Source organism: Xenopus laevis, chromosome 5L, assembly GCF_017654675.1.
Source record: "Xenopus laevis strain J_2021 chromosome 5L, Xenopus_laevis_v10.1, whole genome shotgun sequence".
NCBI classification, from domain to species: domain Eukaryota; kingdom Metazoa; phylum Chordata; class Amphibia; order Anura; family Pipidae; genus Xenopus; species Xenopus laevis.
In genome coordinates, this window is record NC_054379.1 from 2,787,495 (window position 1) to 2,808,841 (window position 21,347).

The 21,347-nt window shown below is 40.6% G+C and overlaps 2 protein-coding genes across 5 annotated transcripts; one reads left to right on the forward strand and one right to left on the reverse strand.

The window, feature by feature from the left end:
* Window positions 1-281: 281 nt before the first annotated feature.
* On the reverse strand, window positions 282-5,481 carry prorsd1p.L (prolyl-tRNA synthetase associated domain containing 1, pseudogene L homeolog). The gene is given in 2 exon segments (NM_001091385.1): window positions 282-1,697; window positions 5,115-5,481. Coding segments are annotated over 2 exon segments (507 nt in total). The 5' UTR covers window positions 5,196-5,481; the 3' UTR covers window positions 282-1,271.
* A 65-nt stretch (window positions 5,482-5,546) lies between these two features.
* Window positions 5,547-20,616, forward strand: mtif2.L (mitochondrial translational initiation factor 2 L homeolog). 4 transcript variants are annotated; one of them, XM_041562435.1, is made up of 14 exons: window positions 5,547-5,671; window positions 7,005-7,212; window positions 8,574-8,694; window positions 9,319-9,490; window positions 11,304-11,464; window positions 11,947-12,123; window positions 12,905-13,044; window positions 13,523-13,647; window positions 13,737-13,941; window positions 14,505-14,757; window positions 15,433-15,573; window positions 16,156-16,320; window positions 17,957-18,097; window positions 19,616-20,616. In XM_041562435.1, the coding sequence occupies exons 1-14, from the start codon at window positions 5,547-5,549 to the stop codon at window positions 19,783-19,785; spliced, it is 2,304 nt and encodes a 767-aa protein (XP_041418369.1). In that variant the 3' UTR covers window positions 19,786-20,616. The 4 variants fall into 4 exon arrangements, with proteins under 4 accessions (XP_041418369.1, XP_018118003.2, XP_041418370.1 ...); XM_018262514.2 differs by lacking the exon at window positions 5,547-5,671 and adding an exon at window positions 5,728-5,923; XM_041562436.1 differs by lacking the exon at window positions 5,547-5,671 and adding an exon at window positions 5,948-5,968.
* Window positions 20,617-21,347: the final 731 nt, after the last annotated feature.

Genomic DNA, 21,347 nt, shown 5'->3' on the forward strand with positions numbered 1-21,347 from the left:
AATTCGAGTCAAATTAAAATTTGGCCTATTCGATGGTCGAAGTACCCAAAAATTACTTTGAAATTCGAAGTTTTTTTAATTCAAAAATTCACTTCGACCATTGATAAATCTGCCCACTAATTTACATATGCAAATTCGATACAGCCACATACAAGGATTCGGCCGAATGTGAATCCTGCTGAAAAAGGCTCAATCCTGACCAAATCCCAAACCGAATCCTGGATTCGGTGCATCCCTAATTACCGACTAATCCAGCAGAACAAAAGAAGGAAACCCAGTGCAAGTTTGGAATTGGACTTATTTATTAACAAAACGTGCTCCGCGTGTAGAAGTGCATAAAGTAGAATCAATAAAAACAATGATATTTTGGGATGATTGTCTCCCTCCTTATAATGGTAACCCTTAGCAGCTTTTTTAAAGGGGTACATAACCTATAAAATTGGCTTTTTGTTCAGCAGTTTGGAATTCAGGCAACTGTCTGGTTACTAGGGTCCAATTTACCCAGCAACCAGGAAGATGAACTGGAGAGGCCTGAACAAAAAGATAAGTAATAAAAGTAACAATAGAATTATAGGCTTATAGAGCAACTAAAAATGTACTTAAAATTGGACTACGAGATTAGGCGTCACCCTACAATTTAGGGATGGAATATTGGGCAATGGGAAAAACGTATAGAATTGTACGCAGATGACACAATAATCTATTTGGGGGACACTCACCTCAAGCTATGTTTGATGTGGCTAATACTTTATGAATGACCAGGGGGTGTGCAGAACATTATGTCTATGTATGACACAAGCCCAATTCACTGAACTAATGCTGAAAAGGAGGAGGCGACGCTCCAGTCGGGACCTTGTGGCTCGGCACCACTATATATTCAGCTAAAGGGTAAGTCATTATTTAGCAGCTTAAGGCACAAAATGTCTCAATGTCTTAAATATATTGATGATGGGTTGAGTGCAGAGGATCTTGTATTTGTCTATAACCAGCTGTGGGTTCAGTATAAAGGCCCCCATACACGGGCAGATAAAAGCTGTGACAGACCGAGTCAGTGGCTTATTGGCCCGTGTGTGGGGTCACCTGACCATCTGATCGCCCGTTTCGGATATATTGTGATCCGATCGTTGGACCCTAGGGCCCACAATCGGATCAGCCCAATATCACTCACTTCAATGTGTCAATTTAGGGAGGGATCCGCTCGTTTGCTGACATCACCAAGCGAGCGGATCTCTACGTCTATGGCCAATTTAAGAGTTATTAACACTTGTTTATCAATCAAAGTGAATAATTATGGGGTCGTGTCCAGTTTTTTTCAGAAAAGTGACAAATTCTTGGGGCGTCATTCCCAGGGTGGCTGCGTTTGTCATGGGATGGAAATAAACTCGCTCGTACTCTCCTTCCAAGAACTGGGCGTCCAGCACAAACTGCACGTCTCCCCTGTCACAGAAGAGGGCGAGGGGGGTGGCGCAGCCTTGGCCGACTTTCAGTTTCTCCAGCATCGAAGCCTCATCCGCAAACCGGAGGTTCCCACTGCCCAAATTCAGCTTTTTGGCCAAATCGTTGAGATTCACTTGTCTGTCGTGTAGAACCGACACCAACCACAAACCTTTCTTCTTCTTGTCCTTTAAGAACAGGTTCTTGCTGTGAGCTCCTCCCAAGTGCTGAACGTGCGGCATCATCTCCTCCACCGTAAACACCTGCAACAGGTAATCACACTATATACTCACGTTATATATACACACACACACACACACCAGTGCAGAGAATTGAAATTGTTGTTTAAAGGCAAATATATTATATATATATATATATATATATATATATATATATTTATATATACACACACACACACACATACATACATACATACCGCACTCCAGGAACTTTATAAGTGAGAAAATTAAAGTGATTTATTTAACATTTCTGCTCCTTTAACTGGGGCCGTCTTCAGGACACATCCTAAAGACGGCCATAGCAAAGGAGCCGAAACGTTGAAATAAATCACTTTAATTTTTCTCACTTATAGAGTTCCTGGAGTGCGGTTATTGGATATTTGTAAGTAATACTATTATTAGACCAGCACCCAGGCACATGCAGCAGAGAGTATTGTGAGTGCACTAGGTTGGACTATGTATACAGTGGTGTGAAAAACTATTTGCCCCCTTCCTGATTTCTTATTCTTTTGCATGTTTGTCACACAAAATGTTTCTGATCATCAAACACATTTAACTATTAGTCAAAGATAACACAAGTAAACACAAAATGCAGTTTTTAAATGAGGGTTTTTATTATTTAGGGAGAAAAGAAATCCAAACCTGTGTGAAAAAGTAATTGCCCCCTGAACCTAATAACTGGTTGGGCCACCCTTAGCAGCAATAACTGCAATCAAGCGTTTGCGATAACTTGCAACGAGTCTTTTACATCGCTCTGGAGGAATTTTGGCCCACTCATCTTTGCAGAATTGTTGTAATTCAGCTTTATTTGAGGGTTTTCTAGCATGAACCGCCTTTTTAAGGTCATGCCACAACATCTCAATAGGATTCAGGTCAGGACTTTGACTAGGCCACTCCAAAGTCTTCATTTTGTTTTTCTTCAGCCATTCAGAGGTGGATTTGCTGGTGTGTTTTGGGTCATTGTCCTGCTGCAGCACCCAAGATCGCTTCAGCTTGAGTTGACGAACAGATGGCCGGACATTCTCCTTCAGGATTTTTTGGTAGACAGTAGAATTCATGGTTCCATCTATCACAGCAAGTCTTCCAGGTCCTGAAGCAGCAAAACAACCCCAGACCATCACACTACCACCACCATATTTTACTGTTGGTATGATGTTCTTTTTCTGAAATGCTGTGTTACTTTTACGCCAGATGTAACGGGAAGCGCACCTTCCAAAAAGTTCAACTTTTGTCTCGTCGGTCCACAAGGTATTTTCCCAAAAGTCTTGGCAATCATTGAGATGTTTTTTAGCAAAATTGAGACGAGCCTTAATGTTCTTTTTGCTTAAAAGTGGTTTGCGCCTTGGAAATGTGCCATGCAGGCCGTTTTTGCCCAGTCTCTTTCTTATGGTGGAGTCGTGAACACTGACCTTAATTGAGGCAAGTGAGGCCTGCAGTTCTTTAGATGTTGTCCTGGGGTCTTTTGTGGCCTCTCGGATGAGTTGTCTCTTGGGGTCATTTTTGTTGGCCGGCCACTCCTGGGAAGGTTCACCACTGTTCCATGTTTTTGCCATTTGTGGATAATGGCTCTCACTGTGGTTCGCTGGAGTCCCAAAGCTTTAGAAATGGCTTTATAACCTTTGAAATTGAACTCAGGTGGGATAAACCACAGTTAAGTTATTTTTTAACAAGGGGGGCAATCACTTTTTCACACAGGCCCATGTAGATTTGGAGTTTTTTTTCTCCCTTAATAACGTAAACCTTCATTTAAAAACTGCATTTTGTGTTCAATTATGTTATCTTTGACTAATAGTTAACGGTTTTTGATGAGCAGAAACATTTAAGTGTGACAAACATGCAAAAGAATAAGAAATCAGGAAGGGGGCAAATAGTTTTTCACACCACTGTATATATCCGGCACTCACGTTAATGGAGTCACATATGCCTGGGTGCAGTCCTCGATAAAAATGAATGTAAAAGGGATGATAGAGATCGCACTTGCAGGTCTTAGAAGAAATAAATGTATTTTTATTTGTGGACAATCGCTGACGTTTCGGCTGAGAGAGAGAGCAAATTATAGGCTGCAAATTATACAAATAGATTATTAACAGTGATGGCACTCTCAGGAGTTCCACAAAGAGGCAGTAAATTAAAGCAAAAAGAAGTTTATTATAATAATAGATCTATGTATTTGTCACCAGCGAATCCCATTTACGTGCTTATGATACTCAGATCTATCTCTCATCTCCTGATCTCAACCCAGAACTCCTACTCTGTCTCCTCCTGTCTGTCCGCTATCTCTACCTGGATGTGGCAACACTACCTTAAATTAAACCTCTCTAAAACTGAAATGTTTCTCTTTCCTCCAACTAACACCAGTAACATCCCGGAAGTATCCATCATAGTTAACAATTCCACTATCACCCCCTCTCCCCAGGCCCGGTGCCTTGGGCTTATCCTAGATTCTGCCCTGTCATTCACTCCTCATATCCAGTCACTTATTAAATCATGTCACTTCCACCTAAGGAACATCTCCAAAATACCATCATTTATCACCCAAGATGCTGCCAAAATTCTTATTCACTCTCTCATTATATCACGTCTAGACTACTGTAACTCTCAGCTGTAACTCCCAGCAACCCTCACCAAGGATACAGGGACAGCAGCTCGGATGTATCCTGGATTTACTTATTAAAGTTATTTTTGTATGTTATAGGATGGCTAATTCTAAGCAATTTTTCAATTGGCCTTCATTTTTTTTTTTTTATGATTTGCCTCCTTCTTCTGACGCTTTCCAGCTTTTTAAATGGGGGTCACTGACCCCATCTAAAAAACAAATACTCTGTAAGGCTACAAATGTATTGTTATTGTTACTTTTTATTCCTCCTCTTTCTATTCAGGCCTCTCCTATTCATATTCCAGTCTCTTATTCAAATCAGTGCATGGTTGCTAGGGGAATATGGACCCTAGCAACCAGATGGCTGAAATGACAAACTGGAGAGCTGATGCATAAAAAGCTAAATAAGTCAAAAACCACAAATAATAAAAAAAATGAAAACCAATTACAAATAGTCTCAGAATATCCCTCTCTACATCAGACTAATAACAGTTCATATAAAACAATAGCATTAGTGCAGGTGTTGGGGAGGCTTTGGCTAATGATACTGAGCAACTGCAGCTGAACTACAAGTCCCAGAATCCCAAGGGCTGACGCTCGGTGACGCTGCAGCTGTCAATACGTCAGTGACACGTGGCTAATTTTTCATCAAATGGAGAGGGACCCGGTGGGCCGTTTGAATGGGGAGTGAGAATGAGACGGCGGGTGGATAGTGAGTGAGTGTCAATCAGTGAGTGTCAGTTGAGTGAGTTAGTGAGTGTCAGTCAGTGAGTGTGGGCCCAGCAGCATTTGTGTTAATTCAGTAGTTGCCCCTCCCCCTAATTCTATTCCTGTCACACACTCACCTCAGGGTGTTCGGCGCACACAGGCCGGATGTCGAGCTCGTGCAGATAAGCGAGAAGCTCCTGTCGCAAATCCCCGGCCATTCTACTCACTGAGTCCCGGGAGCCGCTACTGACTCTCTCACTGACACTGGGGAGGGAGGGAACTTTTTTTTTCTTTTCTCAACAAAACTTTATTGACACGCGTCAACTGTGACACACATTGCTCATTGGTGCTGAGGAGAGATTGGACTGAGTGTCCCTAATAGAGGAAGTCTAGTAATAAGCAAAAGCCGCTATTTTTGACGTGTAACCCCTCAGCTTTAGTTGCACTGAGCTCCCCCACAGTCTGAAGGCCGCACATCACAGCTGTACCTCAGCCTGAGTCTCCTGTCACAATGACACGCCCACTTTGTATCACGCCTTGCCCCTATTTGAGCGCCAACCATAACAAAGATGGCGGATGGTAACTTCAAGACATGCGCAGCTCCGCCCCTACGGGTACGAGTGTTGGATTCGCTGCCGGCGGGTCACGTGACTAGGATTAGGGGTCAGCATGTTCTGCCGGAATCTTTAGAAAGGTAAAGTCAATGCCGGGACCGGGGAGGGGGCGAGTCTCTCGTGTTCCAAGTGCAGCGCGGCCCGTGTCTGTCTCAACTCGAGTGTCCGCCGCCCCGTCATTCAATTGTCCTGTCAGTCACTCTCAGCCCCGCCCCCTCGCCTCACTCTCTGAGCTCTGTGTGTCCTACCGGCGGCTCTACTCTCCTCTCAGTCTCCTCTCAGTCAGGGCTCGGCTCGTTGGGTTCTCAGGGGTCGCGCTGGATTTCCTTTGTGTACAGTACAGAACTGAGACTTAATGCCTCTCTATGAGAGCTGTAGTTAAGTACAGGGACCAGCCCACCTCTGCCTTGTGCAGAGTTTACTTGGTAACCGGGGTCACCGACCCTGACAACCACTATCCTTTCATTTCAAGCAAAAATAATTGTAGAACAGGAAACAGAATTAAATAAACATTAAACAAAGAAGAAATGATCATTTAATAATGGAATTACTCAGCACAGGCCATTCTGTATCATTCTGTTGTTTTATTTCTACAATTTCCTCTTTCATATTAATTGCCCTTTACTGTCCCCCCTCTTTATACATTCGTGGGGTTGTTCCCCTTTAAATTAACTGTTAATCAGATGTACAGAGGGATATTCTGAGACCATTTGCAATTGGTTTTTATTATTTGTGGTTTTTGGCTTATTTATCTTTTTATTCAGCAGCTCTCCAGTTTGTAATTCTAGTTGTCCGGTTGCTAGGGTCCAAATTCCCCTAGCAACTATGCACTGATGTGAATAAGAGACTGGAATATGAATAGGAGAGGCCTGAATAGAAAGGTGAGGAATAAAAAGTAGCAATAACAATAAATCTGTAGCCTTACAGAGCTTTTGTTTTTTAGATGGGGTCAGTGACCCCCATTTGAAAGCTGGAAAGAGGCAAATAAAACTATAAAAAATGAAGGCCAATGGAAAAGTTGCAGAATTAGCCATATGATAACATACTAAAAGTTAAGTGAAAGATGAGCCGTCCCTTGAAATGCATAAATAAGACACTAATTAGCTTAACATTCAGCATTTAGACAGTTAATTAACTTAATATTCAGCATTTAGCTTTACACACGATCATATTCTCTTTCATAGCCGGGTTAGAATAATGTAAGAACAGGAAGACCAGTAAATCGTGTCATTGCTCAGCACAGGCCAGTCTGTATCACACTGCAGTTTTTATTTATACATAAAATCCCTGTTCTCCCTTTCTATACCATCACTTTATATATATATATATATATATATATATCATGTCTGTACATCCCCTTTAACAAATGAACGGAGTTTAATGTCTTTATTGTCTGTGCTTCTTCCCCAACAGGAAAATGAACAGGAATGTGTTTGTGCAGTTGGAACAGTTGCTTCAGTTTCACGTCTCCTGTAGGAAATTGCACTCCCTGGGCCGCCCCAGTATCAGGACAACATGGAGATTTGCCCAGTGCTCCCCCCAATTGTGCCCACCCTGCTGCCAAACACACACCTTCCTGGGTGCTGCACTCTCACAGTATCGCTGTTTGTCCTCCAAACAGGTAGTGTCTGTTATTTCATTCATATTTGTTGCTCATCTCAAGTACAGCTATGGGACCCGTTATCCAGAATGTTTGGAACATGGGGTTTTCCAGATAAGGGCTCTTTCCATAATTTGGATCTCAATACTTTGTCTGTTTAAAATTAGTTTAAACATTAAAGGAATCCTGTCATCGGAAAACATGTTTTTTTTCAAAATGAATCAGTTAATAGTGCTACTCCAGCAGAATTCTGCACTGAAATCCATTTATCAAAAGAGCAAACAGATTTTTTTATATTCAATTTTGAAATCTGTCATGGGGCTGGACATATTGTCAATTTCCCAGCTGCCCCCAGTCATGTGACTTGTGCCTGCACTTTAGGAGAGAAATGCTTTCTGGCAGGCTGCTGTTTTTCCTTCTCAATGTAACTGAATGTGTCTCAGTGGGACATGGGTTTTTACTATTGAGTGTTGTTCTTAGATCTACCAGGCAGCTGTTATCTTGTGTTAGGGAACTGCTATCTGGTTACCTTCCCATTGTTCTGTTGTTTGGCTGCTGGGGGGGAGGGAGGGGTGATATCACTCCAACTTGCAGTACAGCCGTAAAGAGTGATTGAAGTTTATCAGAGCACAAGTCACATGACTTGGGGCAGCTGGGAAATTGACAATATGACTAGCCCCATGTCAGATTTCAAAATGGAATATAAAAAAATCAGTTTGCTCTTTTGAGAAATGGATTTCATTGCAGAATTCTGCTGGAGCAGCAATATTAACTGATTCATTTTGAAATTATTTTTTTTTCCCATGACAGTATCCCTTTAAATAAACCCAATAAGCTGGTTTTCTCTCCAATAAGTAGTTGGGATCAAATACAAGCGACTGTTTAATTATTACAGGTATGGGACCTGTTACTCAGAATGCTTGGGACCTGGGGTTTTCTGGATAACAGATCTTTCCATAATTTGGATCTTCATACCTTAAGTCTCCTAGAAAATCATATAAACAATAAATAAACTCAATAGGCTGGTTTTGCCTCCAATAAGGATTAATTATATCTTAGTTGGGATCAAGTACAAGCGACTGTTTTATTATTACACAGAAAAAGGAAATCCTTTCTAAAAATGTGGATTATTTTGATAAAATGGAGTCTATGACGGTCTTTCTGCAATTTGGAGCTTTCTGAATAACATGGGTTTCCGGATAATCGTAGACTGGAATTTTAAACTTCAAGTTGTCTGCAGAATCCTTTTCATTGGCTAGTTATCACTGTAGCCATGGCGGCATCCGAATTCTCCAGTGACTTGGCTATTTTCCCTTTATTCAAATATTTACTGAAAAATGGAATTCGTTGTGTTCTTACCTGCTTTCGTGTTTTGCTTTCAGGGAAAATCTTTTAAAAAACACAAATTGTCGCCAATCAAAGAGAAGCAAGAAAAGCAGGAGGTGGAGATATGGAACAATATGACCGTCGCAGATCTTGCCAGAGCCATGAATAAGGACACAGGTGGGTCATGTGACTTTAGAGCAACTGAAAGGGGCAGTTTTTTGTTCATGATGATCAGGGTTCAGATTTGGGTCTTCTCACTTGGACCATTCAGTATTTGGCTGTATCCAGACATTCTGCATTCTCTGCCTCCCTAATTATAGAGTCTTCCATATTCAAGGCACCAAACCGGACCACCCACTTCGACTTCTGCCAAATTTATCTGTAGATTATTTTTCATATAAAGGCATCTGTGGGCTGCCACCCTAAATGTGCTGCGCTAGGCATTGGCACCTATATATATTAGGGATGCACCGAATCCACTATTTTGGATTCGGCCGAACCCCAGAATCCTTCGCGAAAGATTCTGCGGGAATACCGAACCCAATCCGAATCCTAATTTGCATATGCAAATGAGATGGGGAAAACATTTTTTACTTCCTTGTTTTGTGACAAAGTCATTTCCCTCCCCACCAATAATTTGCATATGCAAATTTGGATTTGTTTTGGCCGGGCAGAAGGATTTTTATTTATATATATATATATATATATATATATATATATATATATATATATATATATATATATATATATATATATATATATATATATATATATATATATATCTCATTTCTTGCTGTTTAGAGCACGTGTACGAAGCCCTTCTCCATACTGATCTGGATTTGGAAGCTTTAGACGAAACTTCTGTCCTGAGCGAGCAGTGGATAAAGGAAGCCATTAAGAAATCCGGCATGAAGTTTAAATACGCAAAAATAAAAGAAGAAAAAATTCGAGAAAACAAGGACGCCATGAAAAGGTAATGACTGGAACACTGGTTGTACATAGAGTGGATTGGTTTGCCAATTATAAATGTACAGGTATGGCATCTGTTATCCAGAAAGCTCAGAATTACAGAAAGGCCGTCTCCCATAGACTCCATTTTATCCAAATTTTTAAAAATTATTTCCTTTTTCTGTGTAATAATAAAACAGATAGTAAAAAAAATGAAGCAGGAAGGGGTGGGACCTTTAGTATCAGAGTGGGGTCAGCTGGTTGATGAAAACAAAATAAAATTGCAGATTCTGAACTCATATTTTTCATCTGTCTACACAAATGAGGAACCAGTAAATGAAGGTTTCCTTCTTAATAGTCCCAATTCTAGTAATACAACTAATGACGCATGGTTCACACATGAGGAAATTCAAAAGAGACTAGAACATGTTAAGATTAACAAAGGTCCGGGGCCAGATGGTATTCATCCCAGGGTAATTAGCGAGTTTAGCTCTGTGATTGCCAATCCTCTTTACTTAATTTTTCAGTATTCATTAAGATCTGGCATAGTGCCGAGAGACTGGCGAATTGCTAATGTGGTGCCTCTATTCAAAAAGGGATCCCGTTCTCAGCCTCAAAACTATAGGCCAGTTAGTCTGATGTCAGTGGTAGGAAAGCTTTTTGAAGTGTTTAATAACAGATAAGACTTTATAGCAAATCATAATACTATGAGTGTGTGCCAGCATGGTTTTATGTGTAATAGATCTTGCCAGATTAACTTAATTTCTTTTTATGAGAAGGTGAGCAGGGACCTCGATTCTGGGATGGCAGTGGATGTGATTTACTTATTTACTTGTGATGTACCTGGATAGAGAACTGGCTAAAAGATAGACTACAAAGAGTGGTGGTAAATGGAACATTTTCTAATTGGACCAGTGTTGTTAGTGGAGTACCGCAGGGCTCTGTACTAGGTCCCTTGCTTTTCAACTTGTTTATTAATGACCTGGAGGTGGCCATTGAAAGTACTGTTTCTATTTTTGCAGATGATACTAAATTGTGCAGAACTATAGGTTCCATGCAGGATGCTGCCACTTTGCACAGTCATTTGTCTAAACTGGAAAACTGGGCAGCAAACTGGAAAATGAGGTTCAATGTTGATAAATGCAGGTTATGCACTTTGGCAAAAATAATATAAATGCAAGTTATACACTAAATGGCAGTGTGTTGGGAGTTTCCTTAAATATCTTGGGGTCTTTGTAGATAACACGTTGTCTAATTCTGGGCAGTGTCATTCTGTGGCTGCTAAAGCAAATAAAGTTCTTGTATAAAAAAGGGCATTAACTCAAGGGATGAAACATAATTGTGTCTCTTTATAGGTCCCTGGTGAGGCCTCATCTGGAGTATGGGGGCAGTTTTGGACTCCAGTCCTTAAGAGGGATATAAATGAGCTGGAGAGAGTGCAGAGACTAAGTGCAACTAAACTGGTTAGAAGGAGGGAAGAGTTAAATTATGAGGGGAGACTGACAAGGTTGGGGTTGTTTTCTCTGGGGGAAAAAAGGCGCTTGTGAGGGGACATGATTAGACTTTACAAGTACATTAGAGGACATTATAGACAAATAGCAGGGGACCTTTTTACCCATAAAGAGAATCACGTACCAGAGGCCTCCCCTTCAGACTAGAGGAAAAGAAGTTTCATTTAAAGGAACAGCATTCTGGATAACAGGTCCCATACCTGTACTGATTAATGTCATTAGTTTATGAGGGAAAGGGCTTCGTACGGTTTGTTCCAGATAACATAAGCTGTAATATTACACTTCATTACCTGTTCTGAGGCTAAATTCTCTATATTCCTGATTTAGAGCCCCTGCAGATCCAGCTGTACTGATTCCCAGACCTCCTGTAGTTACAATAATGGGGCATGTTGACCATGGGAAAACAACGCTGCTCGATCAGCTGAGAAAAACCCAAGTGGCCGCAATGGAAGCGGGAGGTATAACCCAGCACATCGGCGCATTTAATGGTAAGACTGTAACTTACTGGTGTATTATACTGAGCTTACAGCAATACCTTTACAGACTCACTTGTACATTTGTTATACAGTTACCTGTTATCAGGCTGCACTTTCACATTGCTACATACACTATAACAGCCCCTACTCACTGCTCTCCTTGTTATTGGATAACCCCATGCACCACTGCACATTCCCTTTTGCTTGGCTATTATGTTTTATCCCATTTATTATCATTTATATAATAGGACACAAATACAGGAACTAACTGTTGATATACACAGATACACATTTCTCCAGAACAGATGCATAGTTCCATTTGGATATTATTAGGAGACGGTAGGACCCTGCTCACAAGAGCTTACAATCTAAAGCATTTACTGAACCATCACCCGATGCAGAAATAAACAGTCCTGTTATAGTCACTCCTATGTCAGTGTGTGAGTTAATGTGAGTATTGGTTAAGGACTAATTGTACTTGTGTGTTCCTCCAGTTCATTTACCTTCAGGAGAGAAGATAACCTTTCTGGACACTCCAGGACACGCAGCTTTCTCAGCGATACGAGCCAGAGGAGCGAATGTCACAGATATTGTTATACTGGTGGTGGCAGCAGAGGATGGAGTTATGAAACAGACCACTGAGTCCATACAACACGCCAAGAATGCGAAAGGTAATACTTGCAAGTCGTTACACTTCACCTTATTAAAGGAAAACTAAACCCTAAACACGGATGTGGTTAAATATATCATATTATATATAGTGAACTTATTGCACGAGGCTAAAGTTTGAGCTTGTCAATAGCAGCAATGATCCAGGACTTCAAACTTGTCACAGGGGGTCACCATCTTGGAAAGTGTCTGTGACACTCACATGCTCAGTGGGCTCTGATTGGCTGTTGAGAAGCTAAGCTTAGGGCTCGTCACTAATTATCCAGCAGCAGAAAATGAGCTTCCCTGGCTGTAATATAAGCTGATGCTACCGGTTTGCTGATTATTCAATTCTTATGCTAATTGCACTGGTTTCTGTGCTGCCATGTAGTAATTATGTGTATTAATTACTAATCAGCCTTATATTGTGACATTTCTATTCTATGTGTACTGTATATTGTGAGTGGCCCCCTAAGCTCAGTAAGTGACAGCAGCACAGAGCATGTGAATCAGTGAATCAGCAGAAAAGAAGATGGGGAGCTACTGGGGCATCTTTGGAGACACAGATCTTTACTGCTAAAGGGCTGTGGTTGCCTTGGGCTGGTACAGAAGCACAAAACATCATGTTACAACATTTCTACCTACTTCTTTAGTTCTTAGGCTTTAGTTCTCCTTTAAAACCATCAAGATAAAAGCTGTTTATGTCTAAAGCTAATGTCTTTGCCTGGGTGTCGTACATGAAAGAGCAGCTTGGGTGCAACAGTTTGTTTCTGTGTAATGTGATTTTACTTCTGTTCCTCACAGTCCCTATTATCCTCGCCATAAACAAGTGTGATAAACCTGAAGCCGACCCTGAGAAAGTAAAGAAGGAGCTGCTGTCCCATGATATAGTGTGCGAGGAGTTCGGGGGGGATATCCAGGCTATTCACATCTCTGCACTAAAGGTATGATCTGGGCATTCACTGAAGTCAATTCTGCATTTAGAGGGGTAGTTCACCTTTGCGTCAACTAGTATGTTGGTGTGTTATAGAATGGACAATTCTAAGCAACTTACAATTGGTCTTCATTATATATTTTTTATAGTTTTTGAATTATTTTCCGCCTTCTTCTGACTCTTTCCAGTTTTCAAATGAGGGTCAGTGACCCCATCTAAAAAAAACAAATGCTCTGTAAGGCTACAAATGTATTGTTATTGTTACTTTTTATCCCTCATCTTTCTATTCAGGCCTCTCCTATTCATATTCCAGTCTCTTATTCAAATCAATGTGGTCAAAAACCACAAATAATAAAAAATGAAAACCAATTGCAAATTGTCTCAGAATGTCCCTCTGTACATCCTACTAGCAGTTGCTGAACAACCCCTATCCCACTGCTAACTGAAAGCTTAGGGAGTGTAAATAATACATGTCTGTGTTTCTATAGGGGCACAACTTGCAGGCATTGGCAGAAGCCACAGTCACTTTGTCAGAAATGTTGGAGCTAAAAGCCGACCCCACAGGCCTAGTGGAGGGAACTGTTATAGAGTGTCGTACGGACAAGGGGAAAGGGTAAATATTTTGTGCTCTTTTTGCATTACGTTTCCCTGCCAGGATATAACCGTTACCGTTTATTCTGTTTTGCTTTCGTTAAACTTTAGTCCAGTGACCACGGCCATAGTGCAGAGAGGAACGCTTAAAAAGGGCGCCGTGTTGGTAGCGGGTAAAACCTGGGCAAAGGTTCGCTTAATGTTTGATGAGAACAACAAGTCTTTAAACCAGGCGGGCCCCAGCACACCCGTGGAGATTGTCGGCTGGAAAGATCTGCCGTCTGCCGGGGATGAAATCCTGGAAGTAGAGACAGAGGTAAAGCTTTGGTCTGTGTGATCAGTGAAGATCACATAATACGGCTGTATACATTAAAGGGTGGTTCTGCTTTAAGTACACTTTTAGTATGTTATAAAATGGCTAATTCAAATCGATATTTCAATTGGTCTTCATTATTTATCATTTTTGAATTGTTTGCCTTTTTCCTCTGACTCTTTTCAGCTTTCACTGACCCCATCTAAAAAACAAATGCTGTGTAAGGCTACACATTTATTGTTATTGCAACTTTATATTACTCCTCTTTCTGTTCAGGCCTTTCCTATTCATATCTCAGTCTCTTATCCAAATCAGTGCATGGTTGTCAGGGGAATTTGGACCCTAGCAACCAGATGGCTGAAATTACAAACTGAAGAGCTGCTGAATAAAAAGCTAAATAACACAAAAACCACAAATAATAAAGAAAATTAAAACCAATTGCAATTTATCTCGGAAAATCCCTCTCTACATTCGCCTAAAAGTTAATTGAAACAACTCTTTTAACTTGACTCTGGGTTTAAATCGTCCTTTAATGGCATAAATACAATGATCTTTTCAATTTCTAGCAACGGGCTCGAGAAGTGGTGGACTGGAGGAAATACGTGGAAGAGCAGGAGAAACTAACTGGGGATATGGAGATGATTGAGGCCAGGCAGAAGGAACACCGAGACGCCTACAAGAAGAACCTGGAGACTTTCAGCAACTTGAGCTGGAGACAACGGAAATCTGCCATGTACAAGGCCAACAAGCAGCTAATGTCCTCCAGGCCTGGAGAGAGGTCACAGAGCGAAAAGCCCACGTTTCCTCTTATTATTAAAGGTGCCTTTCCTAAATTATATCCTGTCCATTTACTGCCAAACTGTTATATTCAAGGCAGGCTAAGGGATACGTTTAGTAAAGGTTGGGGCTGGTGTTCACATATAATCATATCATTCGAGTCATGTATTCAATATTTTGAATATAACGAACTTTACTTGTTTAATTTCTCTGTCTCAGATTTACCCACAATCAGTGGGAATTGATTATTCTAATTTTGGGGTTCATTTTTTCCTTGAATATTTGAGTTGTCACCTAAGTCTTGAAAGTGACTGAACCACGCAAATGGATGGTATTTCACACAATCACCACAAACCTTCATCATAATTAAACCATTAGAGTTTTTTTTTAAAAAAAACCAGGGACTATTTCGATTTGCCATTTTGGAGTCAGGAAGGAATTTTTGGAGAGGGTTCAGATGGGTTTTTTTGTATTCCTCTGGATCAACTAGCAGTTAGGCAGATTAAAAAAAAAAACTAGGTTAATCTTGATGGACGTGTGTCTTTTTTTCAACCTTCTTTACTATGTATATTTGGGGAAATTTCAGGATTACGTGAGATAATCGACCAGGGCCATGCCTGTGCCCATAGCTCTGGTAGTCCATTATTTGCTGATAATATTTAGAGTGTAAAAACACTGCTTTATGCAGTCACTAAGAGTTTCTTTATTTTTTTGCAGGCGATGTTGATGGGTCGGTAGAAGCCATTCTCAGTATCATAGACACTTACGATGCAGAAGAGCAGTGCGAGCTCGATTTAGTGCACTTTGGAGTCGGGGATATCTCTGAAAATGACATTGCGCTCGCTGAGATGTTTAAAGGTAATTTCATACAGTAAGATGGAGCTAAGGGTTTCAGCTCTGGTACATAAACATAGAAAATACAGCCACATTGTAATTGTGACATCTGATTGGAGGTCTGACACTCACTTCATAGCGCTCTGACTTCCAATAGGCTGTTCCAGACTGCTGAGTACTACTTCTGTGGCTGATTGGTTTAATTGATAAAAGAGACATTTAAATAGCATGCAGTGTATTTAGTGTATGACTATAAAGCTGCCCGTATACACAATAAAACAGTTCAATTATTTGTACGTCTGTGCTGGGGCAGCAATCTTGGCCAATACCTTTGTTCCATGGATATCAGTCAGTTGAGGAATTTTGCTTCCCATACATTGTATCTCCCAGTGTTTGGGGAAGCGAAGAAGAGCCCTAAATTCTATTTGCTTTAATGAAACAATAGAGAGGCGGCCATGCTGTGTGCCTATATCTAAACAGGCTGATACCGGACAGTAATGGTCAGTGTGTGTGATCACCTTACGACTTTTTGCTGCATTCTGTAATCATTTGCCTCATTATATAAGAATATTTACAGCAGATAATTATGTCACTTTCCCCCTTTAGGCTATGTGTATGGGTTCAATGTGAATTCAAACAAAGCAGTGCAGCAACTGGCGGCCAAAAAGGAGGTTCCAATCAAGCTGCATAAAGTCATCTACCATCTAGTGGAAGATCTGAAGGAGGAACTCAGCAGTCAGCTGCCTGCGGTATTGGAAGAAAATATAAAAGGTGGCCTTGTCACTTGCTTTCTTTTATGACTTTTCACATTTACGTTAACTTTTAGTTTGTTGTAGAATGGCCAGTTATAAGCAACATTTCAATTGGTCTTCATTATTTATTTTTTACAGTTATTTTTTTTTATGAGGGATGCACCGAATCCAGGATTCAGAAAGGGATTCTGCCTTTTTCTGCAGGATTCGGCCAAATCCTTATGCCCAGCCGAATGAGGGCGGGGGGGGGGGGGATCGTGTGACTTTTAGTCACAAAACAAGGAAGTAAAAAAATGTTTTCCCCCTTCCCACCCCTAATTTGCAAATTCAAATCTTTTGCAAAGGATTCAGGGGTTCGGCCAAATCCAAAATAGTGGATTCCCTAATTTTAATATTCTGACACTTTCCAGCTTTCAAATGGGAATCATTGACCCATCTAAAAACAAATACTCTGTAAGGCTACAAATGTATTGTTATTGTTACTTTTTATTCCTCATCTTTCTATTCAGGCCTCTCCTATTCATATTCCAGTCTCTTATTCATATCAGTGCATGGTTGCTAGGGGAATTTGGACCCTAGAAACCAGACTACTGAAATAACAAACTGGAGAGCTGCTGAATAAAAAGCTAAATAATTCAAAATCCATAAAAAATAAAACCCAAATGCAAATTGTCTCAGAATATCACACTCTATATTATACTAAAAGAAAACCCCTTTAAAGGGGAGGTTCTCCTTATTGGAGATTATGGGTTTAAATGTTATTTTAATCACTATGTTGCCCAATTATTCACTATACTGTCATTTAGGGGGCAGATTATAATGATTGTTATCCAGGGAGGTCAGAGGAGCTGTTTAGCAGTTTGTGTGCCATTAAAATCTGCTGGAGGGCTGTATCTCACCTCCTCTGCTTTGTGTGGCTGCAATGGTTCTTGGAATTTGAATTCCAAAAAAATGGGGTGAAACCTGCTTTGGGAACTTGACCCCTACAAGTCTTGCATCCGAGGAGGTATCCGAGCTGGTGGGGGACAGTGGCCACCCCAGAAAAACTTTGAATGGCAACATTTACTGAAATCTTCTCCCGGAATGGCTGCTATTAAACAGGAGTAGAGCTGGACATACACTGGCAATCTGTATTTTCTGCCAGAGGCCAGTGGGGCTACTGTAAATGCTGTAGATATTTGGCCCAAGGAAAGCTGTTTGGGCATCAGTTTGCTTGATAGGCCAGGACGTATTTTGGATTTTAGTCTGGGCATGCCAAGCATTTCTTTCTTGTGTTGTTACATACGCTGAAAAAATAGGTTGGCACACACAAGTAGCAAATGTGCTAAAACCTTAGTGCTTTTATTTCGATCTGGAGATCGAAATAAAAGCACTAAGGTTTTAGCACATTTGCTACTTGTGTGTGCCATCCTATTTTTTCAGCGTATGTAACAAGGGAACCAAGTAAAGCAGCAAGGTTTCTGGATAGAGCACCACCATAATATAGCCATAGCCTTTTGAACTATTGGAAATTACTTTGTACCTGTTGTACCTGCAGGAAGGTGAGATTCCCCCATATTGATTATTTCCTTGTCCACCATGTCATTCTTTAATATGAATAATAATAATAATAATGCTGACGCTGTATCTTGCTGAATGTCTGTCATTTGCACAAGGTGAGGCCTCTGTGCTGGCGACGTTTGATGTGACAGTTGGAAAGAAGAAGGTGCAAGTGGCAGGCTGTAGGGTGCAGAAAGGAATGTTGGATAAGAAGCTGAAATGTAAAGTGATCCGTAACAGAAATATCATTTGGGAAGGTAAGTGCCCGTGTTTGGGTCCTGTATTTATTCTTCATTCCAGTGAGGGTTTCATTGTATCACTGAAACATTTAGTATCCTGTATGTGTTATCCCTAGCTCGGAAATTCCATCAAATGATCAGTGGGACAAACGCTTCATCTCAGTCGGACAATTCCCTCTAAATGGGATCTCTACCCAAAAAGAAAGAAAGGAACTTTAATATCAACTATGTTGTTTCCCATAGGACTAGGGAGAGGTTTCTCCTGCTGATAACTGACACTCGCAGCAGAATGTGGATATTTAATCAAGAGATCATACGTGACACTGAGGGGGCCCATTTACTTAGCTCGAGTGAAGGAATAGTGGGAAAAAACTTCGCAATTTGAATTTTTTTTGTGGCTACTTCGACCATCGAATGGGCTACTTCGACATTCGACCTTCGAATCGAACGATTCGAACTAAAAATCGTTCGACCATTCGATAGTCGAAGTACTGTCTCTTTAAGAAAAAACTTCGACTCCCTAGTTCGCCACCTAAAAGCTACCGAAGTCAACTAAAAATCGTTCTACCATTCGATAGTCGAAGTACTGTCTCTTTAAGAAAAAACTTAAGCTACCGAAGTCAACTAAAAATTGTTCGACTAAAAGCTACCGAAGTCAACTAAAAATCGTTCGACTATTCGACCATTTGATAGTCGAAGTACTGTTTCTTTAAGAAAAAACTTTGACTCCCTAGTTCGCCACATAAAAGCTACCGAAGTCAACTAAAAATCGTTAGACTATTCGACCATTCGATAGTCGAAGTACTGTCTCTTTAAGAAAAAACTTAAGCTACCAAAGTCAACTAAAAATTGTTCGACTAAAAATCGTTCCACTATTCGACCATTTGATAGTCGAAGTACTGTCTCTTTAAGAAAAAACTTAAGCTACCGAAGTCAACTAAAAATTGTTCGACTAAAAATCGTTCGACTATTCAACCATTCGATAGTTGAAGTACTGTCTCTTTAAGAAAAAAACTTAGACTCCCTAGTTCGCCACTACTAACCCTCGATATTCGACCTTAAGTAAATTTGCCCCTGAAACTTGGGATGTTTAGGAATAATTATACGGAATGGGATGCCAGGCACAGTCTTCCAGCTGAATGTCCATTTGGCACTGAATGTGAATATGGGGCCTCTGAAGGTTATTATTCCTAAAACATATTTGCAAAGCTCCAACATATTCTGCAGCGCACTACATGAGATGGGAATATTCATCAGACATTCAGAGGGCATACAATAATGGAGCAATACAAGGGATAAAGAGGGCCCTGCTCTAAACATTGGTTTATAAACATACAAATATAGGAAATGTAAATGGAATGGTACTAATGGGGCGTGTGTTTACAGTTGTGTTTACAGTTGTATTTACAGTTGTGTTTACAGTTGTGTTTACAGTTGTGTTTACAGTTGTGTTTACAGTTGTGTTTACAGTTGTGTGTTTATAATGAGATGACCAGTAACGGGATGCGTTGTTAACGTCTGTGTTCTTTTGTTAAGGGTATTTGACATCACTGAAACACCACAAGGACGATGTACAGACGGTAAAAACCGGAGTGGAGTGCGGCCTGAGTCTGGATAAAGACATTGACGTGAGAACCGGAGACGAAGTTCTGTGCATTGAAGAAAAAGAAATTCAACAGAAAATCTCCTGGGATCCTGGATTTTAATTTGTCAGGATTTTCTCATGAATGGGGTAGAATATTCCCAGTATCTCATGATTGGTGGATATTTAGCACCGCTAAATTGAGATTCCCACAGCTTCCTATAAACAGTCGGATGCTTCAGCAGCGCCAGATACAGTTGAGGAGTGGGAGCAGATTCCTAGTTTTTGTGGGATGATCATTAGACAATAAATGAAAGAATCTGTCCCTCACTTGTGTGTCTTCCAGCAAGTCCAGATGGATTAGAGGACATTAGATTGTATCCTGGTGTCTAATAAGTCCAGATGGATTAGAGGACATTAGATTGTATCCTGGTGTCTAATAAATCCAGATGGATTAGAGGACATTAGATTGTATCCTGGTGTCTAATAAATCCAGATGGATTAGAGGACATTAGAGTGAATCCTGGTGTATAATAAGTCAAGATGGTGTCAGGGGCAGTGGATCGATTGTATAGGAAGTTAACAGTGAGTTGTACTTATAACAGCCACAACTGTACATTGGGTTATAAACAGCCGCCCGATCTGGGTATTGGACCTTGGGCCCCATTAGAATTAAGGACAAATAATAACTGTAAATAGTAAATGACAGTCGATTGTAAGCAGTGTGTTCCAATTCCAAACCCCACATCAGGGACAAGCCACTCGTCATGTCATTATCCCCGGCTGAGAGTTGCAGTTTCCTGGTTGTCATTGCACCAAATATTGCTCATCCCCACTATTTGCCTCTGCACAGTATGTAACTTTATTTATTATCTGTGTATAGATGTTACAAGTGAAGTCTACAGCACTGGTACATAACATCGTGACGTATTAAAGTTCATATCAGGTATTTTTATAATTGAAATAATGATTGTAATTGCTCTCTCCATAATTATATTATTTATTCTCCTGTATTTCTCTGCAATGGGCCTGCACTGCATTCTGACAGTTTGGGGGTGCAAACAGGTCGGTAGAAGAAACAGTGGGTGCTGAGGGTGGGGGTGCATCTTGTCCATGAAGTTTCACCCGTCTGTGACATGAGTTGGAGATGTTCTGTTGTGCCATTGATGTCATCCAGCTCCATCATAACGCCACGAGCTATGGAAATGTAAACCTTTTTTATGTGTGTGTATTCCGCTGACAAGTCAATTAAAGGGGAACTATCGCAAAAATGAAAATTTAATATTGGCTTCAACTCACTGAAATAAGACACTTCCTACATGCAATTAATTAAATATTCTGTACAGTTTAATAAATAATCAAGTTACTCTTCAGTATCTCACTGTCCACGACGTGTCACTCTTCCTGCTGAGGTCTGGGTCAGATTTTGATTGACAGGTATAATACGTCTTTTAGGGGCGGGGGGTTCCCTTTCTTAGCAGAATAAATCAAATAACCAACTCCAGCACAAACAAAAGGTAACAGAATAGCAGACTCTGACAAACACCCTGCACACAGAGAAAAAGGAATTCCATCAGAGACAGTTATTTTTTATAAAGTGAAAACCTAGGTTAGGGGTACAACCCCCCAAATGATGTATTAGACCTAACTGTCAATCAAAAACTGACTCCACTTACTGAATAAAAA

Excerpts from the sequence above, each read along its gene's own strand:
- mtif2.L (XM_041562435.1), top strand. The coding sequence starts at position 5,547 with ATGGCGGATGGTAACTTCAAGACATGCGCAGCTCCGCCCCTACGGGTA. Across the intron at positions 9,491-11,303 it reads AACAAGGACGCCATGAAAAG|AGCCCCTGCAGATCCAGCTG; the intron begins GTAATGACTGGA and ends TTCCTGATTTAG. Across the intron at positions 13,045-13,522 it reads TTCACATCTCTGCACTAAAG|GGGCACAACTTGCAGGCATT; the intron begins GTATGATCTGGG and ends GTGTTTCTATAG.